The following is a 23,837-nucleotide window of genomic DNA, read 5'->3' as shown; positions in this document are numbered from 1 at the left end:
TTGGTACGAGTTCAACTTGTGGTGGGAATGTGGTGGAGTCTTGTATGTGATTTGTCCGGGACCGGCCCGGGAGTTGTCGAGAGGATTCTCCTCATTTCACAGCTGAGATCTTAATGCGAAGACATTATCTCGAGATGTTTCGATCATGCCCATTACCAAAATATACCCTCGGTATACATGTAAACGGATCCTCTCGTCCCCATGTTCATTCCTCTTAAAAAAGAAAATAGAGCAAAAATATATATATATATATATATAAAACCATAATTCACTCTCTCGCGAAAATGAAATAATTTTTTAAAAAATTTGATCCAACTCCGAGCTTGCGCTACGCTGATAACTCTTCCCTCATTATCACCCGCAAAGAAAATACATGCAGTTGTATCCTTTTTCAACTTCACGATATTGAAGAAGCACCGTAAGTCACTGCCCAGTTACTCGTGTCTACAGGGAACGTTCTAACTGCTGGAGGGTGATTTTTAAGAGAGCTCTAGAAACAAAATGAGTCTCTTTCATGATCATATATCTACAGTGCATGCCAGGTTTATCACTTCAGAGTGGAATGACTTACCAATTGGGTTCCGTAGTAAATAGTTGGCCCGCGATAATCCTTAGGGATATTCATAGTCTCCTTGTAAACAGCACTTCTAGTCCAGTCTCGATTCGATAGTACGTCTTCCTTGGGTTTAGAGGATAGCATCTTGGCAATATCATCATATTCATATAGAAATGCTAGCTCTAACGCTGTGAGATGATCATCGTTCGTTACTGCTGAGATATCTGCCCCTTTACTGAGAAGAAGTCGAGCCACATCCTTTCGCCCATTTTTCACTGCTAGGTGCAAAGGTGTCCATCCATTAGGCTTTGTAACTACTGACGTATTTACCCCGTTATCGAGTAATAATCGAACTACACTTTCGTGCCCACGTTCTGCCGCTATGTGCAATGCTACCCATTTGCTAGGGGTTGTCTCTGCAGAGAGATCGGCCCCGTTATTGAGTAGTAATAAAGCTGTACGTTCGTACCCATATTCTGCTGCTACATGTAATGCCGTTGACCCGGATGTATCCATTGTTGAGGTGTCTGCTCCGTTTTCGAGTAAAGGTTGAACCACATCCTTGTGCCCATTTCCTGCTGCTATGTGTATGGCTGTCATCCCGGTAGAATCAGCTGCTGAGATGTCCGCTCCGTTATCAAGCAATAATTTAACCATATATTTATTCCCATCTTCCGCGGCAAAGTGCAACGGTAGTCGTCGAGGATTGCCTTTCTTTGAAGCTGCAGAGCGTGGTATTTCACAACCGAAGGTGTAATATTGGTTGTTGGGCATGTCGAGTGGGTATATTGGTAGACCCAAAACTGACACCTGTGATATATCGGAAATGCTCAGCCCTGACATAAAGGACCATCCCATGCTCTGTGCTGCAATTGTGCTCGTCTTGGAGTCTGTTGAGAGGAATATCGGATATCTGGAATTCGCCCGTTGATAAACCCTGGAAATCTTTAGAGTACTATCGAAAGAAAACCTAAACTTGGAAACCATGGTTCCAACGGTTTCGCGGCTTATCGTACTTCGAAATGAATATAAAGACGCTGTATCTAGATCATTCTCTCTGGCCACTAGGTTTGATCCTACTGAGTTCACTCTAGTTTCAAATCGTTCGAGCCGTTTGAGGATGTCCCTCTGGGTGTTCAATATCTTATCGAGGGATGCGCAGAGCTTGCCCGAATTTCCCTCGGCTTGTGCATTATTTTGACTATTATATGAGATTATTAGTAATATACTTGTTGGAAAATAATGGTAAGCCAGCTGACCTTTGCAGTATAGCTAAAATCAAATTCAATGAATTCTTGTGGTTCTGCAAACATGTAAAGATTTGTGTGAAAGTACTCTTCTTACGTGCCCATTTCGCCCGTTCTAATATCTTCATGTTGTAACTTGATTTCAGAGCGCTAGCCTCCTTCTCAAGTTCGACGAAAGTAAACACACATGCAGTCAAGATGACAGCTAAGTGCTCCACGAGGATCATGGATTCTTGAGAGCCGGTGGTACTCGTCTCACCCCAGAGATATCCCTGAAGAGTGGATATTACGGCCTTGATGGCATAAACCTCACTCATAACATGCCGAGCAAAAATTGGTGCGTCCTTGACGTTATTAACGAAGTCGAGTATAACTAATGAAACCTGCGTAGCTGTCGATATCAATCCAACTACTGAAGCACCGATAGAAAGCGGTTCGGCCATGGAAGCGAGCTAAATATTCTTAAGAGGTACTTATTTTTGTATCTGGAGACCTGGAATTCGAAAGCGATAGACATTAAAAAGTTCAAAAGTCAGCCTTTATTAAATGCGGGGGCTACACGCATGCTTTTGTGATTGGATCCCATACAAAATGCGCCAAGTCCGCAATTTTGTACCCTAGAACTGGGTCATTTTGCGAAATCACCATATTTTACAGTAGCTTAGATCCAAGGTAATAAGCTACCCGAGTATAGATCTACACGTACATCAAGTACTTATATATATAAGATTTTTGCGGATTATGTGAATCACTACGCATCACTCGATCGCGATATATATATCGCCGGCGATCCCACCAAAGTCTCAACAGGCGATCTGACCCGAAGGCCTTCGTAAAAATTTATACCTGAGTTAACAATATTTTTAATAATTGACTGAAGTGAGAGGATCATGAGAGAAAAACCAAATGCAGTGCGATTGGGATAAGGTTATCAATGAATCCGTGCTTCGCGTCTATCTACATACGCGACGGATTGTTTCCATATGCGCATGAAAAGCAACCTTGCCACGCATCCCATGTAGCAATAAACATAGAGATTTACGTAGGTTTAGGGATTCTATTATAGGGCAAGCTCATATTTAGCAGTACCTACATCTTCCAGACTGTATTAGAAGACGTACATTCATATGTATCTGTTCTGCCCGATACGCGAAATCCTCCAGTTCACGAACTGGGCGCCCGGTCCAGTGAGTTTCCTCAGTGGGTTGTTCTGCTCGGAAGTACCATACAAAATTTGAACGGATCGACCTGTTCAGCGAATTCGTAGATCAGTTGTCCCATTCAGAATATTAATTTACATAAAATCCGTACTCAATTGCTCAAAAAGAACCGTGCTTTTCTCTCATTGATACTGAGATCAGCCATTATCAATAATACAACTACCTCGGGTGAAACCACTTTAACTAGAATTCTTTGAGACATAGTAACTAAAAGAAAGTCTATCATATTCATTTGAGCCCTCGGATTGTAGACAGCTGTTGCGGGTACGTCTACTAAAGACGTATTTGGTTTCAAAGGGTTGAAAGAAACTTTTCTACGTACCCCAGGCTGGGGGCTAAAGCAATATTTTCCGTTGTTCTTAATCTTGATAGCGACTTAAACTCATACTTTCTCAATCGTGCCCCGCGGGAAAATCAACCGAACCGGGCGCCCAGTTCGTGAACTGGAGGATTTCGCGTATCGGGCAGAACATATCTCCGACTTGCTTTTCACCGCGTAACCTGTACACCTATAGAGACAGTAGTAAAATCACCCAATATGATTCGTATTACGATTGCATCGAGCTCATTGAAACTGTCTGCTAAAAACTGGGTTTTCTCGTGATGTCGTCGACACTACAATTGACTTACTCAATAGTGTCTCGCCACGCAGCGGGCATTCTATAGACGAATACCTATCCATAAATGCAAGTTCACTTCATATCATCTGCCTGTAGCTTTTAATAGGAACGTTTGATGACAAAAGCAAATTCTTGAGAAACTACGATACTCCGAAGCCCTTGAACCCTACCAACTGAAACGAAGTAAAGTTAAAAAAAAAATACAAGCTAGGTCTGCGTGCACAGGAAAGGACTAGTCTTGTTTACACATTTGTAGGACGACCATTCGATTATGCCGTACCCAGCCAGATATCATGGCGTCTGCCTTTTCCCCCTCGAGTTTAGTAAGTATTGCCCTCTGGGGGCTGGTGGAGCTTCCGGTGGTTAGGGTGGGCCATATGCCTACAATTGAGGATAGACGCGTTAGTTATATTAAATGGAGGGGGTGAGGGGTGAGGGGTGAGGGGTGAGGGGTGAGTTAGGCATACTCTCGAAGAGCTACAAGGATCTTCTCCATGGTGAAGTTTCTAGCCCACTGACTCACGCGTTGAAGTTTTGAAAGATCAACCTAAATGTTTCATGAATATTAGAAACGGGGAAGAAGTTTATCGGGACACTCAAGCATACTCTGCCATCATTCTGGTCAACGCCGGGGAGGTTTATTTTGGAAATGAAGTGGACGATAGGAGGCTGGTCCGGGTAGGAATCGCCGCAGTGGATCTTCAAGCTGTAGATGCGATTCTCGTGGGTACTCTGGACAACAGTAAGTGAGTGATCTCGGTGATATGGGTTTTTTTTGTGCCTCTAGAACGCGAAAGGAAGACCTCAAGCAGGAAAGACTCACATGGGGGGGGCCAAGAATCGTAGCGTTCCAGTTAGACATCATAACATCGTCTCCCTCGGCAAGGCCATAGGAGCAGCCATCTATCGCGGTAAAGCAATCAGCTTCACTAGTTTTACGTATCTATATAGCGGATAATACTCACCAGCTCCTAGACCTTTCTCACCCTTCTCCAGCTCCTCGAGCAGGCGGAAGTTCCTGGGGACTTTGGCAGTCATGTTTTGTAGTTTGAGTTGTGAGTTCTTCTATGGGGAGGATGGCTAGGGTATAAAAACCAATGCGATAGGTAGTATGATCAGAGCTGATCGTAGCAGGTGAAGTCGGAGGTGTGGATTATGTGAGGTGGGGTTGCTTTGCAACGGTTGGTTCCTTGTCGCGAGGGGAATCGCGGGGTGCTGTGATTTCGGCTGAGACCACGCTTTACTGAAGGGGTTCGTGTAATACAAAGGTGGTTAGCGTTTAGCTGAGCTATGGTGACGTAATAATAATTTTCCGAAGTTTAAACGAGTGACGATTCATGATTCAACCGGAATACATGTAGATAGGTACATAGGTGCTAACATGTGCCGAATAACTCTCCGTGTAGGCAAGTACGAGTACATGTAGGTACTTCTTATCCCACCGAATTAACCACACAACTACAACTCTAAATGTCTCCGGCCTTTTATTCCCTTAATGAAAGGCTGCAGCCCGAGTGTGATGAGACTTTGTTGCTTGTATATATCTACATGCACGTACATACACATGTATTTACATATGTGCTTAGAGTTGTCTCAATCTATTACCTGCACTAGTTCAAGTAGTTTTGGACCATTATTTGGGGTAATAAATATAGCCGTTGTGTGTTCATGTCGATGGCTACATATGTGTAGCCTCGTGGGCGTATATGTACATGTAGTTATGTAGAAGTGAGTACAGTCGCTCACCTACTGACGGCGGATCCTGTCTGATGGTTCTGTTTGTAGTAATTTGCCCTTGGCGTCCAAAACCTAACTCTTTTATTGGCCTCAAATCCCTGACCGCCATCAGACAGGATCCACCTTCACCCCGTGAGTGAGTGTAATCCCTAATGAGCTGTATGCTAGGTACAAAGCTTGCGACTCCGGCTCGTAAGATTCAAATTGGTGGAATAAGATGTGGCACGTGGTGTGGAGATACGCTAGCTAATAGTGGCACAGTCACTCAGCCGCACTCCAATAACTAAGCCAAGGGTTAAACTACACGAGCTCCTGCTACATACAACATTCCAGAAAGAACGCGACGCAGAATGCAATTCCCCGCCCGATACTAGTAATAACAGACGAAACAATAATCTACTCGCCCCTTCACGATGCCGGAAGTTTACACTGAACTGACCGCTCCCACGGCCGTCTCGCACTCGCTCACTATCCACTTCACATCTGCGACGGCCGAAAACCTGATCGTCGCACGAACATCGCTCCTCCAGATATTTTGCACGACAACACATGAGACTGAACTCCCGTCTAGCAATGGAACATCTTCCTCCGACCCAGCTAACAAAGAGAAGGAGGGGGGAATTGATCGCCGCGCTCTTGACGCGGATGAGGAAGGGACTTTCGCAGCAGACATAGTCCTGCAGCGATCGCAGGTCCAAACGGTTACGAAGCTTGTTCTGGTCGCGGAATACAATCTATGCGGTTCGGTAACGGGAATGCAACGGATTAAGCTTCTCGTATCGAAATCGGGCGGAGAGGCATTATTATTGTCGTTTAAAGATGCGAAGCTCTCGCTGTTGGAGTGGGATCCATCGACAAACGCAGTTACGACAATCAGTTTACATTACTACGAAAGGGAGGAGTTCTGGCCATCTGTGGTTCCAGAAGGATTGTCGACAACCCTTGTGGCAGATCCAGGGAGTCGCTGCGCGGCGCTCAATTTTGCGGGGGACATGATCGCAATCCTACCATTTCGGCAACGGGAAGACGAAGATTTATCATTAGGAAATGTGGATGGAGCTAGCCACGATCTACACATGGCCGAAGGTGAAGACGATGATTGGGATCCTTCGGCCCCTGAGAAGAAACCCGAGGACGAGCTCGATAGTGAGATGGCCGGAACCACTGATAAAACAAAAGAGGACGTCATGGCAGCGAAGTTGGTCGCTGCGGATAGACCCTATCACCCATCTTTTGTACTCCCAGTATCTCGACTTGACGATGCGATTTCACATGTTATATCTCTCACGTTTTTGCACGAATATCGCGGGCCTACGTTCGGAATCCTTTACTCGCCTCGCCGGACATGGGCTGGTCTACTGGCGGCAGAAGGGAGGAAGGATACCATTTCATATATTGTCATTACACTTGATTTAGAGCAGCGAGCCTCCACTCCAATTCTCAGTGTTTCGGGGCTCCCATATGATATCTTTAAGGTGGTTGCTTTGGCCCCACCAATCGGAGGGAGCTTGCTGATTGGAGGTAACGAAATTATCCACCTTGATCAAGCTGGTAAGACAACTGGGGTAGCAGTAAACCCATACACTAAGAGAAGTACCACTTTTGCCGGTCTTGCCGACCAAAGCGACCTATGCCTGGAGCTAGAAGGAAGCTCAGTGGTTGAACTTGAGGGTGAAAATGGTGACATTTTGCTTATTACGAAGAAGGGAGAGGCTGTTATCATTGAGTTCAAAACCGACGGCCGCAACGTCAGTGGCGTAAAAATCAACCGCCTTGCAAACCACCCTACCTCTCTCGTTGGCGGCCGGGTTTCGACCCTCGTCGCACTTGGGTCCCGCCGCCTCTTTGTGGGGTGCACAGAAGGTGATGCACGTCTCCTCAAGTGGAAGCGAAAAGGCGAGAAGAAAAAGCCTGGCGAAAGTCTAAAGGAAGAAGTTGCTGAGAACGAAGATGAAGAAGATGTATACAAGATGTTGGAGGACATGGATGACGACCTTTATGGCGGTGGTGATTCTTCTTATAAAAAGACAGAGCGAAAGGATGGTGGGGTAAAGCCGATGGGAGAATATATTTTCTCCACCCATGACCGTCTTCTTAACCTTGGCCCCTTCCGTGATATCGTCCTAGGACGTCCCACGTTTACCCCGGATTCTGTTTCGCGCCAGGTTGGTGTTACGCCCGAATTAGAACTCGTTACTACTGCTGGTCCTATCAATACACCCGAAGACGCCGGAGTTAGTGTGTTGCGCAAATCAATCGCGCCGACTGTTGTAGGTAAACTCGATTTCCCAACCTGCCAGGCGCTTTGGACCGTACGAGCTCGTTCGGGGAAGACGGCAGTCAATTCTGCGTTAGCAGGCTTAACAAGCGGCGAAGAAGACCAAGGCGGGGCAGAGGAAGAATTTGATGGGTTCTTGTTCGTGAGCAAGAGCGAGGAGAGTCAGGTATTCAGAGTTGGCGATACATTTGAAGAGGTCCGGGGCACAGATTTTGAGAGCGAGGGAGAGACTCTTGAGGTTGGTGTTGTTGGTGGAGGAATGAGAGTTGTTCAGGTTGTGAGTGAACAAGTTCGTGTTTATGACTGTGACTTGCAGTTGGCACAAATAATACCCATGTTCAATGAAGATACCGGAGAGGAGGGTCCAAACGTGGTGAGGGCGAGAGTTTATGATCCATATGTGCTTCTGGTTAGAATTGATGGCAGTGTAGTGATCTACAGAGTCCATAAAGGAAATCTAGAACTTGTCGAAGAGGAGAGGGGCGATAGACTGAAATCGAGCAAGTACTCTTCGGGGTGTATTTATGCCGCTAAAAAAGGCGAACTTCATCCAGCAGCTGCAGTATCAGAAGAAAATGAGGAGAAAAGGAAAGCCCAGGAGGAAGAAGAGGGGGAAACGGAATATGTGTTGTTCCTCATCACTTTTGAGGGATGCTTGCAGGTTAGATTCTCTTCCTGGACCGTGAAAAAGTCGCTGTACTGACCTTGATTAGGTTTATAGTCTTGCAAATTTGGCCGAACCCATATTCGTATCTGAAGGGTTCAGTTCTCTTCCCCCGTTATTGAGAGCCGACGACACAATTGAACCAACATCACATTCCCATCGGGAGAAAAATGTTAAAGAGAATATAGTTGAGATATTAGTTACCGACCTGGGAGACCAGGTCGCGAAGGAACCATTCATGATTGTACCAGACACCAACCCTAGCTAAAATCTACGATATCTAACTAGCAAATATTAGGTTCGAAGTGCGCGAGACGATCTTACATTCTACAAACCGTTTATTTGTCCTGGCACTAGCGAGAGCAAACCCACTCTCCGATTCGCAAAGTCTCCAAATCCGCACCTTGCACTACCTATCAATCCCATGAAACCCTCATCATCAAAAACTATTTTCCGCCCCCTTGTCTCTATTCAAAATTTGGCAGGGTATAGATGCGTGTTTCTCCCCGGCGCAGACCCATCCTTTGTATTGAAGACAAGCAAGAGTATACCGCACGTGCACCGCCTGGCTGGAAACGCAGTGCGGAGTCTAGCAGCGTTCCATTCCTCAGGTGCGGATAGAGGATTTGTGTATGTTGACAACTCCGGAATAGTGCGTGTTTCACTCATGCCAACTGAGTTTAACTTTGATGGGAGTTGGGGTGCAAGAAAGGTTGCCGTGGGCGATGTCGTGCAAGCGCTGAGCTATTTCCCACCGATGGGCGTATATGTCGTGAGCACTACACAGCTGGTACCGTTTGACCTGGCTGAGGACGATGGGAGTGTCGCGAAGGACGAAACAACTTTACAACCGGAGGTGGAAAGCGGGGCGATTAAAATCTTGTCACCATTAAACTGGAGTGTTGTTGACCAGTGAGTTCTCTAGAACTCCAAATAATTTCTTTTCAAAGCGATCACTGACATGGCTTAGGTTTAAATTTGCACATAACGAAATTGCGTTGGTAGTGAAGACGATCGAGATGGAAATCTCGGAGCACACAAAGGAGCGAAAACAGCTTGTTGCTGTAGGCACGGGTATATTCAAGGGAGAAGACCATTCCGCAAGAGGTGGGATTTACGTCTTTGAGATAATTGAAGTTGTCCCAGAGCCCGGAAAGCCAGAGACGAACTGTAAGTTGAAGCTTGTGTGTCGTGAAGAAGTAAAGGGGACCGTATCTGCTATCTGTGGGGTCAATGGATATCTTCTCGCCGCGCAGGGTCAAAAGGTACCTGATTACACTCTCCTCCCCCGTTGATGCGTGATTCACAATTAACATCTATAGATAATGGTACGAGGTTTAAAAGAAGACCAGTCTCTTCTCCCAGTGGCGTTCATGGACATGAGTATGTATGTCACTGTTGCAAAGAATCTCGACGGCATGATCCTGTTTGGAGACTTCATGAAGAGCATCTGGTTTACTGGGTTCTCTGAGGAGCCGTATAAGATGACGTTGTTCGGAAAGGATACGCAGACACTCGAAGTTGTTGCCGCCGACTTTTTGCCCGATGGCAACAAGCTATATTTCGTAGTTGCCGATGCGGACAGCAATATTCATGTTTTGCAATACGATCCCGAGCGTATGTTTTCTCCCCCACTTTCCCATTCGAACAGACAGTACTAACTGGATTAGATCCTAAATCTCTCGCAGGTCAACGTTTAATCCGCCGTGCCGACTTCTTCGCCGGCCACGAAGTCAAGACCCTTACGATGCTCCCACGGTCTCGTCCAATCGCCTCAGAACCCGACCCAGATGTAATGGACACCGTCACAGACACTCCCGAAGAATTCCTCGTCCTAGCAGGGACCCTTACCGGCTCTCTCGCAATGATCACCACGCTCCCAGAAACCAGCTACCGTCGCCTCAACATCGTGCAAGGCCAAATTGTAAGTGGGGAAGAGCACACCGCAGGGTTGAACCCCCGAGGGTATAGGGCCGTCGTCAGTAGCGGAGCCGCGGGTGTCGGAGGTGACCTTCTGAGAGGGGTCTTGGATGGCGCCCTAGTTTGTAGATGGATCGGCTTTGGGGAGGGTAGAAAATCGGAGATTGCGAGCAAAGCTGGAAACGACATTCAGGGGATCAGGGAGGATCTGAAAGGGCTGGAGGGGGCGTTATTATATTTGTAGAGGAACTTTTCTCGGTGTTTGGATTTTATAGTTAGATATGATATCAGTAGCACAAAGACGGGTATGAGTAGTACTTCCTTCAGGAAATGCACGCCATGAGTTGAGAGGAAATTATTGGTTGGTTTGATCTAGAGCAATACTTTTTATACTGTGAAGCTTAGTTACAATACTCCCCCAGCCTGCTCCTCCAGCAAACAGGGTGGTTGTCTACTTAGATCTTTGCGGCTCTAAAGTTGTAGTTGTACTCGTTGAATAGTAGACACGTTTGCGCTTGCCGGTGCCAAGTGATCCAAGTACGTACCTGTCACTGAAAGTAGTGTGGTCTACAGGGTGCTCGAGACGAGGTTTAAGAGTGTCTTCGTCCTCGTTAACGTAAGAAGAGTTAGTGTCATATATCGAGGGCACAAGGACTATCATCCTTATGGATCGGCTACACTACTGAAAAGCTATTCTCATGTGCGCATAATAAGGTGATGAAGCCTGCATGATGAACATAACCTTTTTTTTTTTTTTTTTTTTTGTTTAATTTATTAATATGGTGAGCATAACTAACTGTCTTGGGGGTAGTTGATGTCGATACTCCAAAGTCTCATAACGCGGATATATGTATTATCTCTTGCTAGGATATGCTTTGGATTTTATTTCAAGCTTGGAGGATGAGGCATATGCAGTGAGATACCATTTCGTCCAGCCCTTCGGCATGTACCTACATACTAGAGGGTAAACCAGGATTTACATGATATACGGTGAATGAGTCAAGGAGGTCCTATATTTTTTATTACATCTACTACAGGCTGCCCGGCAAAAGGCTGCACGGGCTGTCTATAATTAGCGTTCCCTAATGACTAAACGGAACGAGTGATATCTCATGATATGGCTGACGCCTTGCACAGCAAACAGATATACGTGCACCAGGCTCCCAATGTCCGATTCAGTGACACCGAAGTATCTCCTAGATAGACCGCGTCAGAGATAGAGTAGTGACTGTGCATCAAATACATTACTCTACCTTCTTCACCGCGCGCTATCACGTGAGAGGAAAGCACCGCGCTTGATGGCCCCAAACCAAGCTTTTCGGCAGCTTTAGCGCAGTCTTGGCATATTATCATATGCTTTGACAGCCATATGCGTGGGGATTTCAAGCCCTTTGTAAGGACCACGGGGCTATCCAGTGAGGATATGATCCCCGCTTCGGCAACGAGATCCGGGGGGATCTTCGGTATGCCCCACTATGAGGAGAGGGTATATAAAAGCGCATTTTCTCCTCTCGGAGACATTGGTATCTCACCGCTCGCGCTCTCTCTATATATTCAACAGCTAGTCAGCTTCGATTGCTATTGCATTGATATATCCTCCCCTCTAAAAAAAATGAGCTTTAAACTAAACCCCCCGTTTCGTGCTGAGCATCTGGGCTCTCTGCTTAGGCCCGAAGAGCTGCTGAAGGCCCGGATGGCTTTCGAGAAGAAGGAGCTCTCACCGGAGGAGCTTAAGATGGTTGAGGACAAAGCTATCGAGGATATTGTAAAGTTGCAAAAGGAAGTGGGTTTTAAGGGAATCTCGGACGGAGAATATAGGTTAGATGACCTGCTGCGTTTATAACAATTAATGTGCGGGCTGACAAGATATAATATGTAGGCGTCATATGTTTTTCGATGGGTTCTTTGAACATTTGGAAGGGTTTACTTGTAATTACTCTATTTAATCGAGCAATCGATAAATATACTGATTGTTGTGTAGATATTGCGGAGGCACCGAGAGAGATCTTTAAGGTAGATATTTGTCAAATTATATCTATATGTGGACTAATATCAATACCCATTGTTAGATGTACGTCCCAGATGTCGGCGTTTTTCTTCTTAAAGAAACGAAACCCCCCTCTACAACTCTCTGTACTGGTAAAATAAAGTACGCAAAACCCTCTTTGTATCCCACGAGCCAACTCTGACTTGCCCGCAATAGACACGTCAAATCCGGTTACCTCCCTCAATTCGAGGCCCTTAAAGCCCTAGTTGAGCCCTCAGAGGTTAAAAATATTAAGCTCACCCTCGCGGCCCCAGAATGGTACCACTTACGCCATGGTATCCTTCCACTCCGCTCCCAATTACCCGTAGTAAGGTTTGCGGAATTACTAACGTCCCAAAGGCGAAAATGCCTATGACAAATCCATCTACGCCAACAACGAAGAGCACTTCAACGATATCGCAGCCGCATACCGAACAGAGCTCGAGATCCTCTATGAGGCGGGTTGCAGAAACATCCAGTTCGATGACCCGCTGTTGGCATATTTTTGCGCACAGCCAATGCTGGATGGAATGAAGGCTGAGGGCGAGGACCCCGAGGCGCTGTTTGATGTAGGTTTCTGTGTGTCATTTTGTTTGAGGGCGCCCAGGGGAGATCGCTGATGGTTGTGGTTGAGTAGAGTTATATCAGGCTGTATAACAACTGTCTCCGGGACCGTGCGACGAAGCTTCCGGATATGACGGTCGGTCTGCACCTGTGCCGCGGGAACTTTAGGAATAGTGTGCACTTCTCGGAGGGGGGATATGATGCGATTGCTACTAAGCTCTTCAATGAGATCAACGTGGATGTGTACTACCTTGAATACGACACTGAGGTATACTATAGACCCACCCAAACATCCACTCTCCGCCTACACGGCCATACTGACCTCCCAATAGCGCGCGGGAACCTTTGAACCCCTGAAGCGTCTCCCCAGAAACAAAACGGTCGTACTCGGCCTGATCACGAGTAAGTTCCCGCAACTAGAGGATCTCGAGGAGATGAAGAAGAAAGTCTACTCAGCGGCAGAGATAATGGCATCTGGAAACGCGCAAAGTAAGGAGGAGGCTCTCCAAAGGGTATGTGTGAGCCCGCAGTGCGGGTTTGCGAGCCATATGGAGGGAAATCTGGTCACAAGAGATGATATGAAAAAGAAGATGCAGTTGGTTGTGGAGCTGGCGAAGAGTATTTGGCCGGATGCGTAGATGGTGTGGGAACAATTAGTTGTGCGTATTTCTAGTAAAAGAATATTTATTTATATTTCTTGGAGATGTGGCCTCCTGTCTTGGAAGGTTTTGAACTGTTCTTTGGTGTTGGGGTCTAATGACGCCTTCGATGGGACGGTTAATTCTGCCATGTGAAGACAATGGAGTAATCGAAGAAGGAACTGATGTTTTGAGAGAGCGTCCTGATAGGTGAATGTGTAGGTATTCACACCTATCTGGACAAAGGTACGATGTATGAGTCGACGTCGATCCTGCCCATTTCATTATCGATACCACAGATGTCCGATAAGACACCCTAACTACATGTAGATATACATTTAGCCCTAACTAACCCGCACGAACCCCATTTTTTCCTCTGCCAGTTAAACCTCTACCGGACTACATGTAACTTTTTATATGCACATGTAGTATACGCTAGGTTTTTAGTCCCTTGGCCTCAGAGACAAGGCCATGGAAACACTCACGGCTCCATCATAAACTATCACTCGACATTACTCTCCCAAGCGCAGAAGATCTGCGTATTAGCTGGCCAATGGGAAGCTAGGTGAATTTAAGCTACGTATACTTTAGATGAGAGGCCCCTACAATAAATATGCACCCTTCAACATTTACATTTATGTTGAGTGTTAGTATACAATTTCCTTGGGCTTTGGCTCGTTTAACGTTTGTTAGGCTCGGCCTACTAGGTCGGGCTGGTTCCCCCCCCCCCAATTTTTTTTTGGGGGGGGGGCATGACCTGTTCCTATGCCTATACCAATAAAGCTACTAAGTTACAATGTATATGCATGATGAAGTGAAGAACGAAAAGTACTGTAATCATAATATGAACAGTATCGTACGCACATTCAACGCTTGATTCCAGGGGCTTTTGCTGACTGAGAACTAAACACATAATATCTAACTAGATGTACAGTCTTGAAGTACTTCGGCCAAACCCCTTACCACTTAGTAGATTTTTCTAGTATCTAAAGATACATACATGGTTCTTCAAAAACTAGCGACAAGAGATATACATGTATGTACTTACATGTAGATACATAAGTGCTTTCCAACAGGCTAATAGCACTAGGCGGGCAAGAGCAGTTAGACTTTCCCAGCAACCAGTGGCGGCCGGAATCAATGGATAAGATCAATGACCCGTATACCTGCTTTTATAATTTATATATGTATACATGTGTAGTCACGAACTATATTGTATATTTTTCGTTTAATCGAACCAAACACGTACTTGGGCCGGTAGGCAAGAAGAACCTTTTTATGGTAAAAACCTCTGATTTGCAACTGGCGAAAAGCTACACATTGTACTTTTGTTCTTATTAATTGCTTACCCCGGGTACTCTACTTACCTACATGCAGGTAAGGTATGTACTTGTTGGGTGATCATATGAATAACGTTATCGTTAATTTCGGCTTTAGTACATTCTATTCTCAAGTGTAGTAGAGCCTGATGGCTGCTTCCTGATGGTGGCAGCTAGTGATGACCTTCACAAGTCTCAGTAATATATCAAGCATAGTATCGATTCAAGTGTTCGCAGCTGAGGTTGATATCACCAATCTGGTAGCAGGCCCGTTGATCCCTGCATGTACCTGTCCCACCCACAAACGGTTAGGACAGCATGCAGATCACACCCACGCGGCTCCCACGATGACGACCTAAAGCTTCAAACTTGAAAGGCCACGCGCGACGAAACAATTAAATCACCTCAATCTCGTTAGGAGAGTCGATTACCACGCAGAGCGATAGTTACCTAATCACAACCTAATAGAGCGTCCACCACGGGAGCTGTTTGAGCGACGGGTTTTCAGAATGACCGCTCAGTTTCTCACCAACGAGCTCACAAACCTAGTGCAAGAGGCGAAACGGAAGAATTCGGATCTGAGACATGTGTGATAATACTGCAGTTCACCTTCGGGCTCGGGAATGGATGATACTGATATGTGGTAGGCTGCGGAGAAATCGTTGTCGGATCTAAAGTCGCTGAGTCCCTTAGCTGAGGTAGCTGCCGGTATTTCAACGCAAGCCCGGAGGTGTCTCTTTGTTGGAGCTGATAGTGTGCTATAGAGCTATCTACGAAACCGGGATTTCTGTCGCCGTTCTTGATCGCCTGTGGCACTCGGAATGCGAAGTTCAGTACCATAGGAGTGGTGTGTCTACAGCGATTGATCCTTTCGAGAGCTCTTGCAAAGGTGCTGTCCATGTTTCCGGATTATGAAACTAGAGCCGTTAATGCTTACTTTTTGTACAGTCGAGATTGCGAGAAGTTTTGGAAGCGTTCAGAGAAGCTGCGAATCTGGGTACGAGATAGCTGAAGGTTCACTGGTAGAGGATAGGGTTAACCGGGCTATAGGTGTCGAAATCCAGCTTAAGATTCTACAAGCGCTACCACCGTTATTGCAAAACTATGCAGAAGACCTGAATGGAAATCTCCTTGGAGAAGCACTGCTAATATGCTCGATACTTCAAGGGAGTAAGATGGGCGTTGTTAATAATACTGCTGCCGCAAGTATGTTACCTCGCACGGCCTGAAGACAATATTGCTAACATCTCCCAGCACTATCTCAGATTGTAATTTCTATATTCGATAAAGTAGTCTCAGAAGATGAGCGTTTATTAGAAACCGATATTCACACGGTTGGCGAGGCGCCTTGCGATGATGGCCTCATACCTCTCCGTCCTGCGGCATTTGATGCATATCGTGTCTTTTATGATCTTTGCCTCCTTACAGAAGGCCATCGTCCTCAATTTCTCCGTTTCAATGTTCTCCCGCAACCTTTCGGACTAGAACTTATAGAATCAGTTCTTACCAACCATCCGGACATTTTCCTAACACACCCGGAACAGGCATATGTTCTAAAGACAAGAGTTTCACCACTCATTATTCGTTCTTTGGCCGATAGGCTCAACTTCCCAACAACAGTAAGAATCACTAGGGTACTTTATATTCTTCTAAGAAGACATCTTAGTATTCTCAGTCTTGAATGCGAGGACGCGTTGAACCTTCTTACGCAGATGCTAGACCCTGACGCTAGTGCACCCTGGAAACGTGCCCTCTGTATGGAAGTCTTCCGTGGAATCTGCTCGGAGCCTACCCTTGTCCGTAAAATATTCGCCACTTATGATGCTGTGGAGGGGCGCAAACCCATCATGAAAGAATTGATGGGCGCGCTCACGCGTCTTGCAACTGAACGGCCTAGCATCATAGGCCTGGGTTCACAATCCACAGTTCCAGTTGGTGCACAGGCACTCAAAGACCTTTCCTCCGAGCAAGCTGCATTAGAGGCGGGCGGAGTTGCTGGCATTATCGGTGGCGCAGTTGGGCTTGGGGAAGTCCAGGTTGCGGGATTGAGTACACAGTGGAGTTTAGTTAGGGTCCCGTGTATTGATCAACTTGATAAAAGTGAGCCACCCGCTATGCCAGAGAGTTATGTTTATTGTCTCGGTTTGACTTGTGTCAACCTATTCTGCGAGGGGCTCGCAAAATTTATCCTTCCACTCACTATTCCCGGCGGCGAAAGTAAAAGTGGAGGTTCCAAACGGCGGGGTCGAGGCATGCTTCGGACTGGAACTGTGTCTCTCGTGGTAGCCCCCGGGAGCGATAGTGAAGCAGCCGAATCACCGAGAACTCCCAGTCCGGCAGCAACAAAGGGTGCGGTTCTAAAACGCAAGCCAGCCCCAAGAGTACACCGAATCCCCATTAACCCGCTCACACTTGAGAACCATCCTTTGGCCGCGGAAATTACGATTTCTACTGCGATAATGGAGGCTTGTTGGCCAGCGGTCCTGGCAGCGTGCTCTACCTTTTTGTATGCGACTTTAGATAACGAGTTTTTACCATGGGCTCGTAAGGAGCTTTCAGAAATTTACGCATGTGGCTGGGTTACTGCGACTTACGACGCCGAGAGATGCATTCCTAACAACGCTGGGCAAGGCAGCAGTGCCGAGTAATGTTATTTCTGCCAACATTGACGGTAGCGGTAGCAGTACTGCTGGATCCAAGGGTTTACTTAGTGTTGATGCTGAACGTGGTGCTCCTAGCCCTGGTCTAAGGGAAGAGACAGCGGTTGGACTTAATAGCCGGAATTTGCTGTGTCTCCGTGCATTGCTAAATCTTGGGATTGCCCTCGGTCCAACCTTGGAGAAAAGCTGGAGCATCCTTCTTGAAACCCTTCAGGGTGCAGATTATGTTCTCTTTGCTTCTTCGAGGAAGAATGGGCGACAGATATCACTCTCAGCACCAGGAGGAGGGTTATCAAGAACCGACTCAATGAAGGCTGAGCACCAGGGAACCCTCATGACAAATGTCGGTCCTGAACTCGCTGCCGTTGAACTCGCTGCAGGGAAAATGTTCGAGTCAACTCGTGACTTTCCCGATGATGCGTTTATGGCCGTTCTTGCTGCAATGTGTAAACTTAGTGACGGTGAGAGCGAATCAGGCGGTCGAACAAGTATGGAGAAGCCCCGCTCTCCGGCCTTTCCGGGCGGCCACAAAAGGATTGGTAGTGTGTCGTCCTTTTCGTCTCAGGCTGTGGTCACAGATAACGCTTTTGCGCTTGCAAAGCTCGGCGAGCTGGCAATGATAAATATGTCACGTCTCATTGGCCCCAATCCCGCAAGTACAGGCTGGGACCTTCTTGCTACGCATCTTGCTACTGTGGCTGGGAGTAGGGACCGCGGAAACCCAATTCGGATGAAGGCTGCAGAAGTATTGAACGAGGTTGTAGTCGCAGCGGCAAAGACAGTTGGGCTGGAGAGCACAGAGAACGTAGCAGAGGTACAGAGGAGAATCCTAACAGCGTTGAGGGAGGGTGTCCGAGGCGGTGAGGAGGGCGTGGCACCAGACGGAGGAGTCAGAGCCACAGAGGCAGAGATTGTGCGGATGGGCTTGGAAGCGCTAAATGCGATACTTGAGCATTCGGGGCAGAGCTTGATCGCTGGATGGGAGATTGTGTTTGAGATAATCACGGGCGTATTTGATTCTAGTATAGTATGGCGGCGGGATGCGGCCCTGCCAGTGGAAGATGCGCAGCAGGAGGGAGCCAAAAGCGCGAAGAGTCCAAAGCTTATCCGGGGCTCCTTCAGCTCGCTAGAGCTCATCTGTAGCGACTTTCTAGCAAATCTACCGACGAGTTGTGTGCTTGTGCTTATTGATGCGCTGTTTGCGTTTTGTAGCCAGAAGGATGATCTGAATATATCACTAACGACGATAACGTTTTTCTGGAACGTGAGCGATTATTTACAGACAAAGGGAGGGGGGGCTGAAGGGGGCTCTGTGGGCAGGGCGGAGAAGGAAGAGGACCTATTAGAGATTGTAGAAAAGGGAGAGGGAGATAGCCATAGTGCATTGTGGATGTTGCTGTTGCTGAGGCTGACGGGGGTGAGTGGTGACCGGAGAGCAGAAGTACGGAACGGTAAGTAATCTTTTTTCCAGTTTTTGATTGAGAGCTAAACGCTGGCGTAGGATCAATACAAACGCTATTCAGAATATTCGATACCTACGGGCATCAACTTGGTCCGCAGGCGTGGAGCTCTTGCCTGAAGATTGTGGTCTTCAAGATGATGGGAATCAATCCAGCACCAGCACCCACTGACTCTGATGTTGGCGTCAAAGCAAAAACGAGTGAATTCAAACAATGGGACGATACAATCAATCTCGTCCTCAGCGGAATTGGAACATTGTACTCGAATTACTTTGATATCTTTGCGCAGCAATCCGAGTTCCGAAACACTTGGAGCGTTTTCATTCACTACCTCGAGAACCTCCTCTCCCGGCGGAGCTTTGAGGTCAACACAAATGTCTTTACAGTGCTCAAGCATGTCCTTGAGAAGGTCTCTCAGCCCGAGAAACTAGACCAGGCAAACCGTGAAGATGTCTGGCGCATGTGGAGCGGCCAGGGCATCAAGCTCGTTGAAGGAAACGTCGAGACCTCCCGTACGGGTATCCAAGAGACTCTGACAGCATATGTGGACTCATTTAAACCCCTTTACCGGCTTCTCGAGCCTACTCTCGACGCAGATATGGCAGGCCGTACACTCGCTATAATGAGAGAGTGCATCATCTTCCCCGATGCGCCCTCATACTTCCAAGATATTGATATCCTCACGCCCCTGCAAGCCGTCATCCTCGAGGTCGTGCAACTACTAAGAACCGATATTCCGGGCGTGCCCAGCTTGGTTCTGAAGCAGATATCAGAGTTCAGTACAGTCGCATACGACACTAACCTCCATGCGGGTATCGACAAGAAGGGCGTGCGCATCCCCACCTACATTGCGCTGGCGACCCAGAGTATGAAGATCATTGAGGCGGTAACCTTGCAGCACATTGAGAACCGGGAGATATATTCTAGCGGCGCCTTAAAGAGCGTCCTGGAGGCGCTAGGCGTGCCTATTAGCCTCAAGTACAATTTCGCGCCGCAAACAACGAGCTCAGTTAAGCGGCCAAGCCAGTGGATACCCGCGACCACAGTCGTGTTAAGGATATTGACCCGCGCACTGGCGGCTATGGATTCGCTGGAGATTGCCGAGGAGAAGGTGTGGGGGCTGGTGATACAGATCATTGGCTCTGTTGTCTCGGCGGACACGACTAGTGGTGTCGGGGAGGTAACGCTACAGATGGATGAGGACTTTGACATCAGCTCTTTTAAGCAGCTTAGAGAATTGGTTGTGCCGCGGCTAGGGAGGTCGGTGGTTCCAGATAAAGTGGTTAATGAGTATGTGAGAAGCGTCGTCAAGAGCTCACTTTTATATGGTGTTGATCTGGAGATGGACGGAGGGGCGCTAGAGGGACTGAAGAGGCGGCGACGCGGTATCACAAGCGAGTTGGTTCTAGAGAGAAGGGTTAGGATGAGCTACGTTTGTCTCGACGAGCTATTTGAACTTTCCAAGATTGGAGGTGATGGTAAAGGTCCCAGTTGCTAGTCTGGTCAACAAGGTGCTAAGTTGTGACGCTAGATTCGCCTGAGTTGCAACGACTTGCTGCCGCCGCCGCACCATTCCTAGTGCTAAGAGCCGGGCTAGTATTGCAGCACTACATCTCCGTATGAACCCCCTGACCATCAGATAACCTTTACGGCTAACAAAACCAGGACCAACCACTACGGGGCCGGATGCCGCAGCCCGTCGTCCAGCGCAAAGAGATGCTCTACGTCCTCAAGCGCCTAGTCAACCTCGAGTCCAGCTCGAAATCCATCTCCAAAGAATGTAAGTAGCGCGTCCTCCCCCACCGCCAGCTAAGCTGAGCTAAGCTAACAAAAATAACTCTAGCCCACCTACCACCGTCGACGAAGCAGCACCTGTTTACGCTGTTTCCGCTCATCTCGCAGTGCATTGCGGTCGCGCAGGGCGACCAGGAGCTCCTCACGTGGCTGTCGAGGGCGCTGAATGAGATGGGGATGGCATTTGGTGTGTGTTAGCTGGTTTTAGTTATAGGCGGGGGGGAGGGTTAGAGGGCTTGTTTTTTTCTTTTTTGTTTTTCGTTGGCTTGTTGGAGTTGTAGACAGACGGCATCTGGGGAATCTATATCTGAAATCTGGACGGGGTGAAGGGGGGAGGGAGGGGGGAGGGAGAAGGGGGGGGGGGGGGTTGTAGATGCCACGCTACGCTAGAATTGCAGAACCAAAAATCAAAAGACTTCATAAACACACACACACACACACACACACACACACACACACACACACACACTGCACACATATATACTTTTATAAATATTAACTGCTGCTGATGCTGTGGTTTTTTTTGTACATCCTGCTGTTTTTTTTTCTTTCCCTTTACCCTATGAAGGCCGGAAGCCCTCGAAATACTAAGTCATAGTTTGTCAGCATGCAGGAAAGAAAAACTGGTGAAAGCGATCATTACCTTCTTCCTAAAATTATTCAACTCATCGGCCGTCGCCTTCCTCGGCGCCCCCTCCCCCTCTGCAGCACCTCCATCCCGCGCCCCCTCCCCCACCGCCGCCGCAACGCTCTCCAGACCTTCATCCCCGGGTTTCCGGGAGTACGTTAATAGCCTCCTTGACCCTGTCCGCCGCACCCTCTCAATCAGCACCCACCGCCAAACCCAGCCCCACACGCAAAATCACCAAGAGGGAGAGAGAAAACACATACACTTGTTAAACACCTGCACACATACACACACGAGCTCCATCTGCGGATGCATGGGTATATCAATGCCCTCGACAAAGTCCTCGTTGGCCGTCGGCATCCAGAAGCACAGGCGCCCGCCGTCGACCAGGCGCGCGGCAGAGAAGGCGAGGATGTCATTGAGCATGGCCGTGAAGCTGTAGGGCCGCTTGGGGGGTACGTAGTCTGGCTGCCTGTTTTTTTTCTCCCTCGTTAGCTGCTGCTGTGATTGGGGACAGCCCCCGGGGGTGGGTATGCATACAGATGCCGCAAAACCCCATCCCTCACAACCGCCTCCCGCCCCTTCTCGCGATCCCGCGATCCAAGAACCTTCAGCCCCTCGCGCACGCCATACGGCGGATCACACACCACGGCGTCGAGGAAGCGCCTGCCGCCGGCAACAACAGGGGTGTTTGTCAGGTCGCTCACAAAGCCGTCGATGTATGCGTCCGTCAGCCCGTACTGCACAAAGTTATCCTTGACCCCGGGGCCACCGGGTTTGCCACGGATCTGGCGGCCGTCGATGTCGCTGCCCCAGGTGTGTGCGCCGAAGGCGGCGGCGGAGACAAGGAAGGAGCCGGTGCCGGCGAAGGGGTCGTAGATCAGTTTGTTGGCGGCGCAGAGGGACAGGTTGGCGGTGATGAGGGAGAGGGCGGCGTCCATGCTGGTGGTGCCGATGTAGGTGCGCTTTTTGAGGTCGTATGTGTCGGGGAGGTGGCGGGCGCCGGGGGCGAGGCGGAGGCCGAAGTGGAGGGTGTGCGGGGTGGGGGAGTGCGGGGTGTAGGATTCGAGGAGGGTGAATGTTGTGGTGGGGTTGTGGAGGGAGATGGGGCCTGTGAGGGGGAGGTAGGAGAAGGTGTTTATGAGCGCGAGTTGGGCGGCGGAGGTGTGCGAGGAGTTGTAGGTCTCGATGGTGAATTTGAAGGGGTGGGGGGTGAGGCGCGGCCAGAGGTGGGGGGTGCGCTGTTGGATGGTGGTGTGTAGCGTGGTGAGGGTGGCGGAGGTGGCCCAGAGCTCGTAGATGGCTTTGGTGAGGATGCTGCGGGAGACGAGGGTGCGGGCGGAGGTGCGGGAGGGGAGGAGGAGGGTGGCGTAGGGGCTCTGGGGGACTCATGTTAGTGGATTGCTCTATAGAGAGAGCTTGACAGAGCTCGAGACAGAGACAGAGACACAGAGAGAGAAACACACATCATCGCTATACCCCGTCCACACAACCTCAATCCCATGCAGCACCGCCAGCGCGTCAATCTCCGCCTTTCTGAACGTCTCGTGGATCTGCGCAAAGTGGATCAGGCACTCGATCGGCTCGTCGTCGCCCAGTGGGATTGTTGCCGGCGGTACTATCGACATTCCTTCTGCTTCTGCTTCCTCTCCTCCTTCTTTCTGCATTTCCTCTTCTTATGTTGCGCTACTTCTGCGCTGTATGATAAGTGGTTAACTCGGGGGGGGGGGGGGGGTTTAGGTTGCTTGGTGGGGCTCTCTCTGGCTAATGGTGGGGTTGCCCTGATAAGCGTTTTTTTTTTTTTTATCGCACCCCCTAACATACATACATAACAGAGCCGCAAACGTCACCGCTCCGTCGTTGCCATCATGAGCTCTCACTCGGCGTTGGCTGTGGGTTAGGGTTAATTAGTGTATGGTTGGAGGTGGGGTGGGCGATATGGATGCCCATCTCGAACCCTAACTCTAAAGCTTCCTTCCCGTGTGGAGTGTGGGGGGGGGGGGGTTGTGACTGCGCTTGTGGTTTGCTTGTGGGGGGGAGTAATTAATGTATTTGTGGAGATGCAGAAGGCAGAAATTGAGATAGGGTGGTGTTTGTTGTCTGTGCTGTGCGCTGCGTGGGCGTGGAAGCTGTTGTGACGTGCAGCGAGTGGAGGGGGTGGGTGCATGGAGAGGGAGAGCTACTCTAGAGGCTAGAGGCAAGACAAGCAATCGTGCATGGGGCATGGGGCTTGGGGCTTGGGGACCAATGGATTGCGGGGGAATAATCCGGAAGAAATAAGTGCAGGGCACATGACTATTGACCAGTTGTGTTTTTTGTGTGTGCTGCAGCCTTAGCTAGGGGGGGAGTAGCTGTAGCTAAGCTAAGCTACATACTGAAGCTACATAAGCTAACGATACATAGAAAAAGAAAATAGGGATAAAAAAATTATTATAAAACCCAATCCATCCAATGAATCACCCCTCTTCTTTCCCCTCCCCCCCACACCCCCAGACTAAACCAAACT

General features: G+C 48.4%; 6 protein-coding genes across 6 annotated transcripts; 3 read left to right on the top strand and 3 right to left on the bottom strand.

Annotated features, from left to right (window-relative positions):
* Positions 1-397: 397 nt before the first annotated feature.
* Positions 398-2,246, bottom strand: LAJ45_07362 (uncharacterized protein; the record flags this gene model as incomplete). The annotated part of the gene is made up of 3 exons (XM_046116920.1): positions 398-490; positions 572-1,757; positions 1,816-2,246. The coding sequence occupies 3 exons, from the start codon at positions 2,244-2,246 to the stop codon at positions 398-400; spliced, it is 1,710 nt and encodes a 569-aa protein (XP_045969955.1).
* A 1,717-nt stretch (positions 2,247-3,963) lies between these two features.
* Positions 3,964-4,681, bottom strand: LAJ45_07361 (uncharacterized protein; the record flags this gene model as incomplete). The annotated part of the gene is made up of 5 exons (XM_046116919.1): positions 3,964-4,024; positions 4,111-4,190; positions 4,250-4,375; positions 4,467-4,546; positions 4,609-4,681. 5 exons carry the CDS (start codon positions 4,679-4,681, stop codon positions 3,964-3,966), a joined length of 420 nt encoding a protein of 139 aa, XP_045969954.1.
* A 1,112-nt stretch (positions 4,682-5,793) lies between these two features.
* LAJ45_07360 (uncharacterized protein) lies at positions 5,794-10,486 on the top strand (the record flags this gene model as incomplete). The annotated part of the gene is made up of 6 exons (XM_046116918.1): positions 5,794-8,319; positions 8,372-8,566; positions 8,621-9,234; positions 9,293-9,587; positions 9,645-9,939; positions 9,993-10,486. 6 exons carry the CDS (start codon positions 5,794-5,796, stop codon positions 10,484-10,486), a joined length of 4,419 nt encoding a protein of 1,472 aa, XP_045969953.1.
* Positions 10,487-11,854: 1,368 nt separating this feature from the next.
* On the top strand, positions 11,855-13,470 carry LAJ45_07359 (uncharacterized protein; the record flags this gene model as incomplete). The annotated part of the gene is made up of 8 exons (XM_046116917.1): positions 11,855-12,060; positions 12,122-12,171; positions 12,224-12,255; positions 12,312-12,391; positions 12,446-12,564; positions 12,629-12,837; positions 12,906-13,100; positions 13,165-13,470. 8 exons carry the CDS (start codon positions 11,855-11,857, stop codon positions 13,468-13,470), a joined length of 1,197 nt encoding a protein of 398 aa, XP_045969952.1.
* Positions 13,471-15,298: 1,828 nt separating this feature from the next.
* On the top strand, positions 15,299-20,901 carry LAJ45_07358 (uncharacterized protein; the record flags this gene model as incomplete). The annotated part of the gene is made up of 11 exons (XM_046116916.1): positions 15,299-15,376; positions 15,437-15,497; positions 15,554-15,678; positions 15,738-15,786; positions 15,840-15,995; positions 16,044-17,333; positions 17,425-18,900; positions 18,951-20,387; positions 20,441-20,526; positions 20,575-20,689; positions 20,753-20,901. The coding sequence occupies 11 exons, from the start codon at positions 15,299-15,301 to the stop codon at positions 20,899-20,901; spliced, it is 5,022 nt and encodes a 1,673-aa protein (XP_045969951.1).
* Positions 20,902-21,263: 362 nt separating this feature from the next.
* LAJ45_07357 (uncharacterized protein) lies at positions 21,264-22,998 on the bottom strand (the record flags this gene model as incomplete). Its single annotated transcript, XM_046116915.1, has 5 exons — positions 21,264-21,290; positions 21,347-21,507; positions 21,595-21,803; positions 21,872-22,710; positions 22,798-22,998. 5 exons carry the CDS (start codon positions 22,996-22,998, stop codon positions 21,264-21,266), a joined length of 1,437 nt encoding a protein of 478 aa, XP_045969950.1.
* Between the last annotated feature and the right edge of the window lie 839 nt (positions 22,999-23,837).

Source organism: Morchella importuna (assembly GCF_003444635.1).
Source record: "Morchella importuna strain M04M26 chromosome Unknown Morimp01GS023, whole genome shotgun sequence".
Lineage (NCBI taxonomy): Eukaryota > Fungi > Ascomycota > Pezizomycetes > Pezizales > Morchellaceae > Morchella > Morchella importuna.
This window is presented reverse-complemented; position numbering and strand designations above follow the sequence as displayed.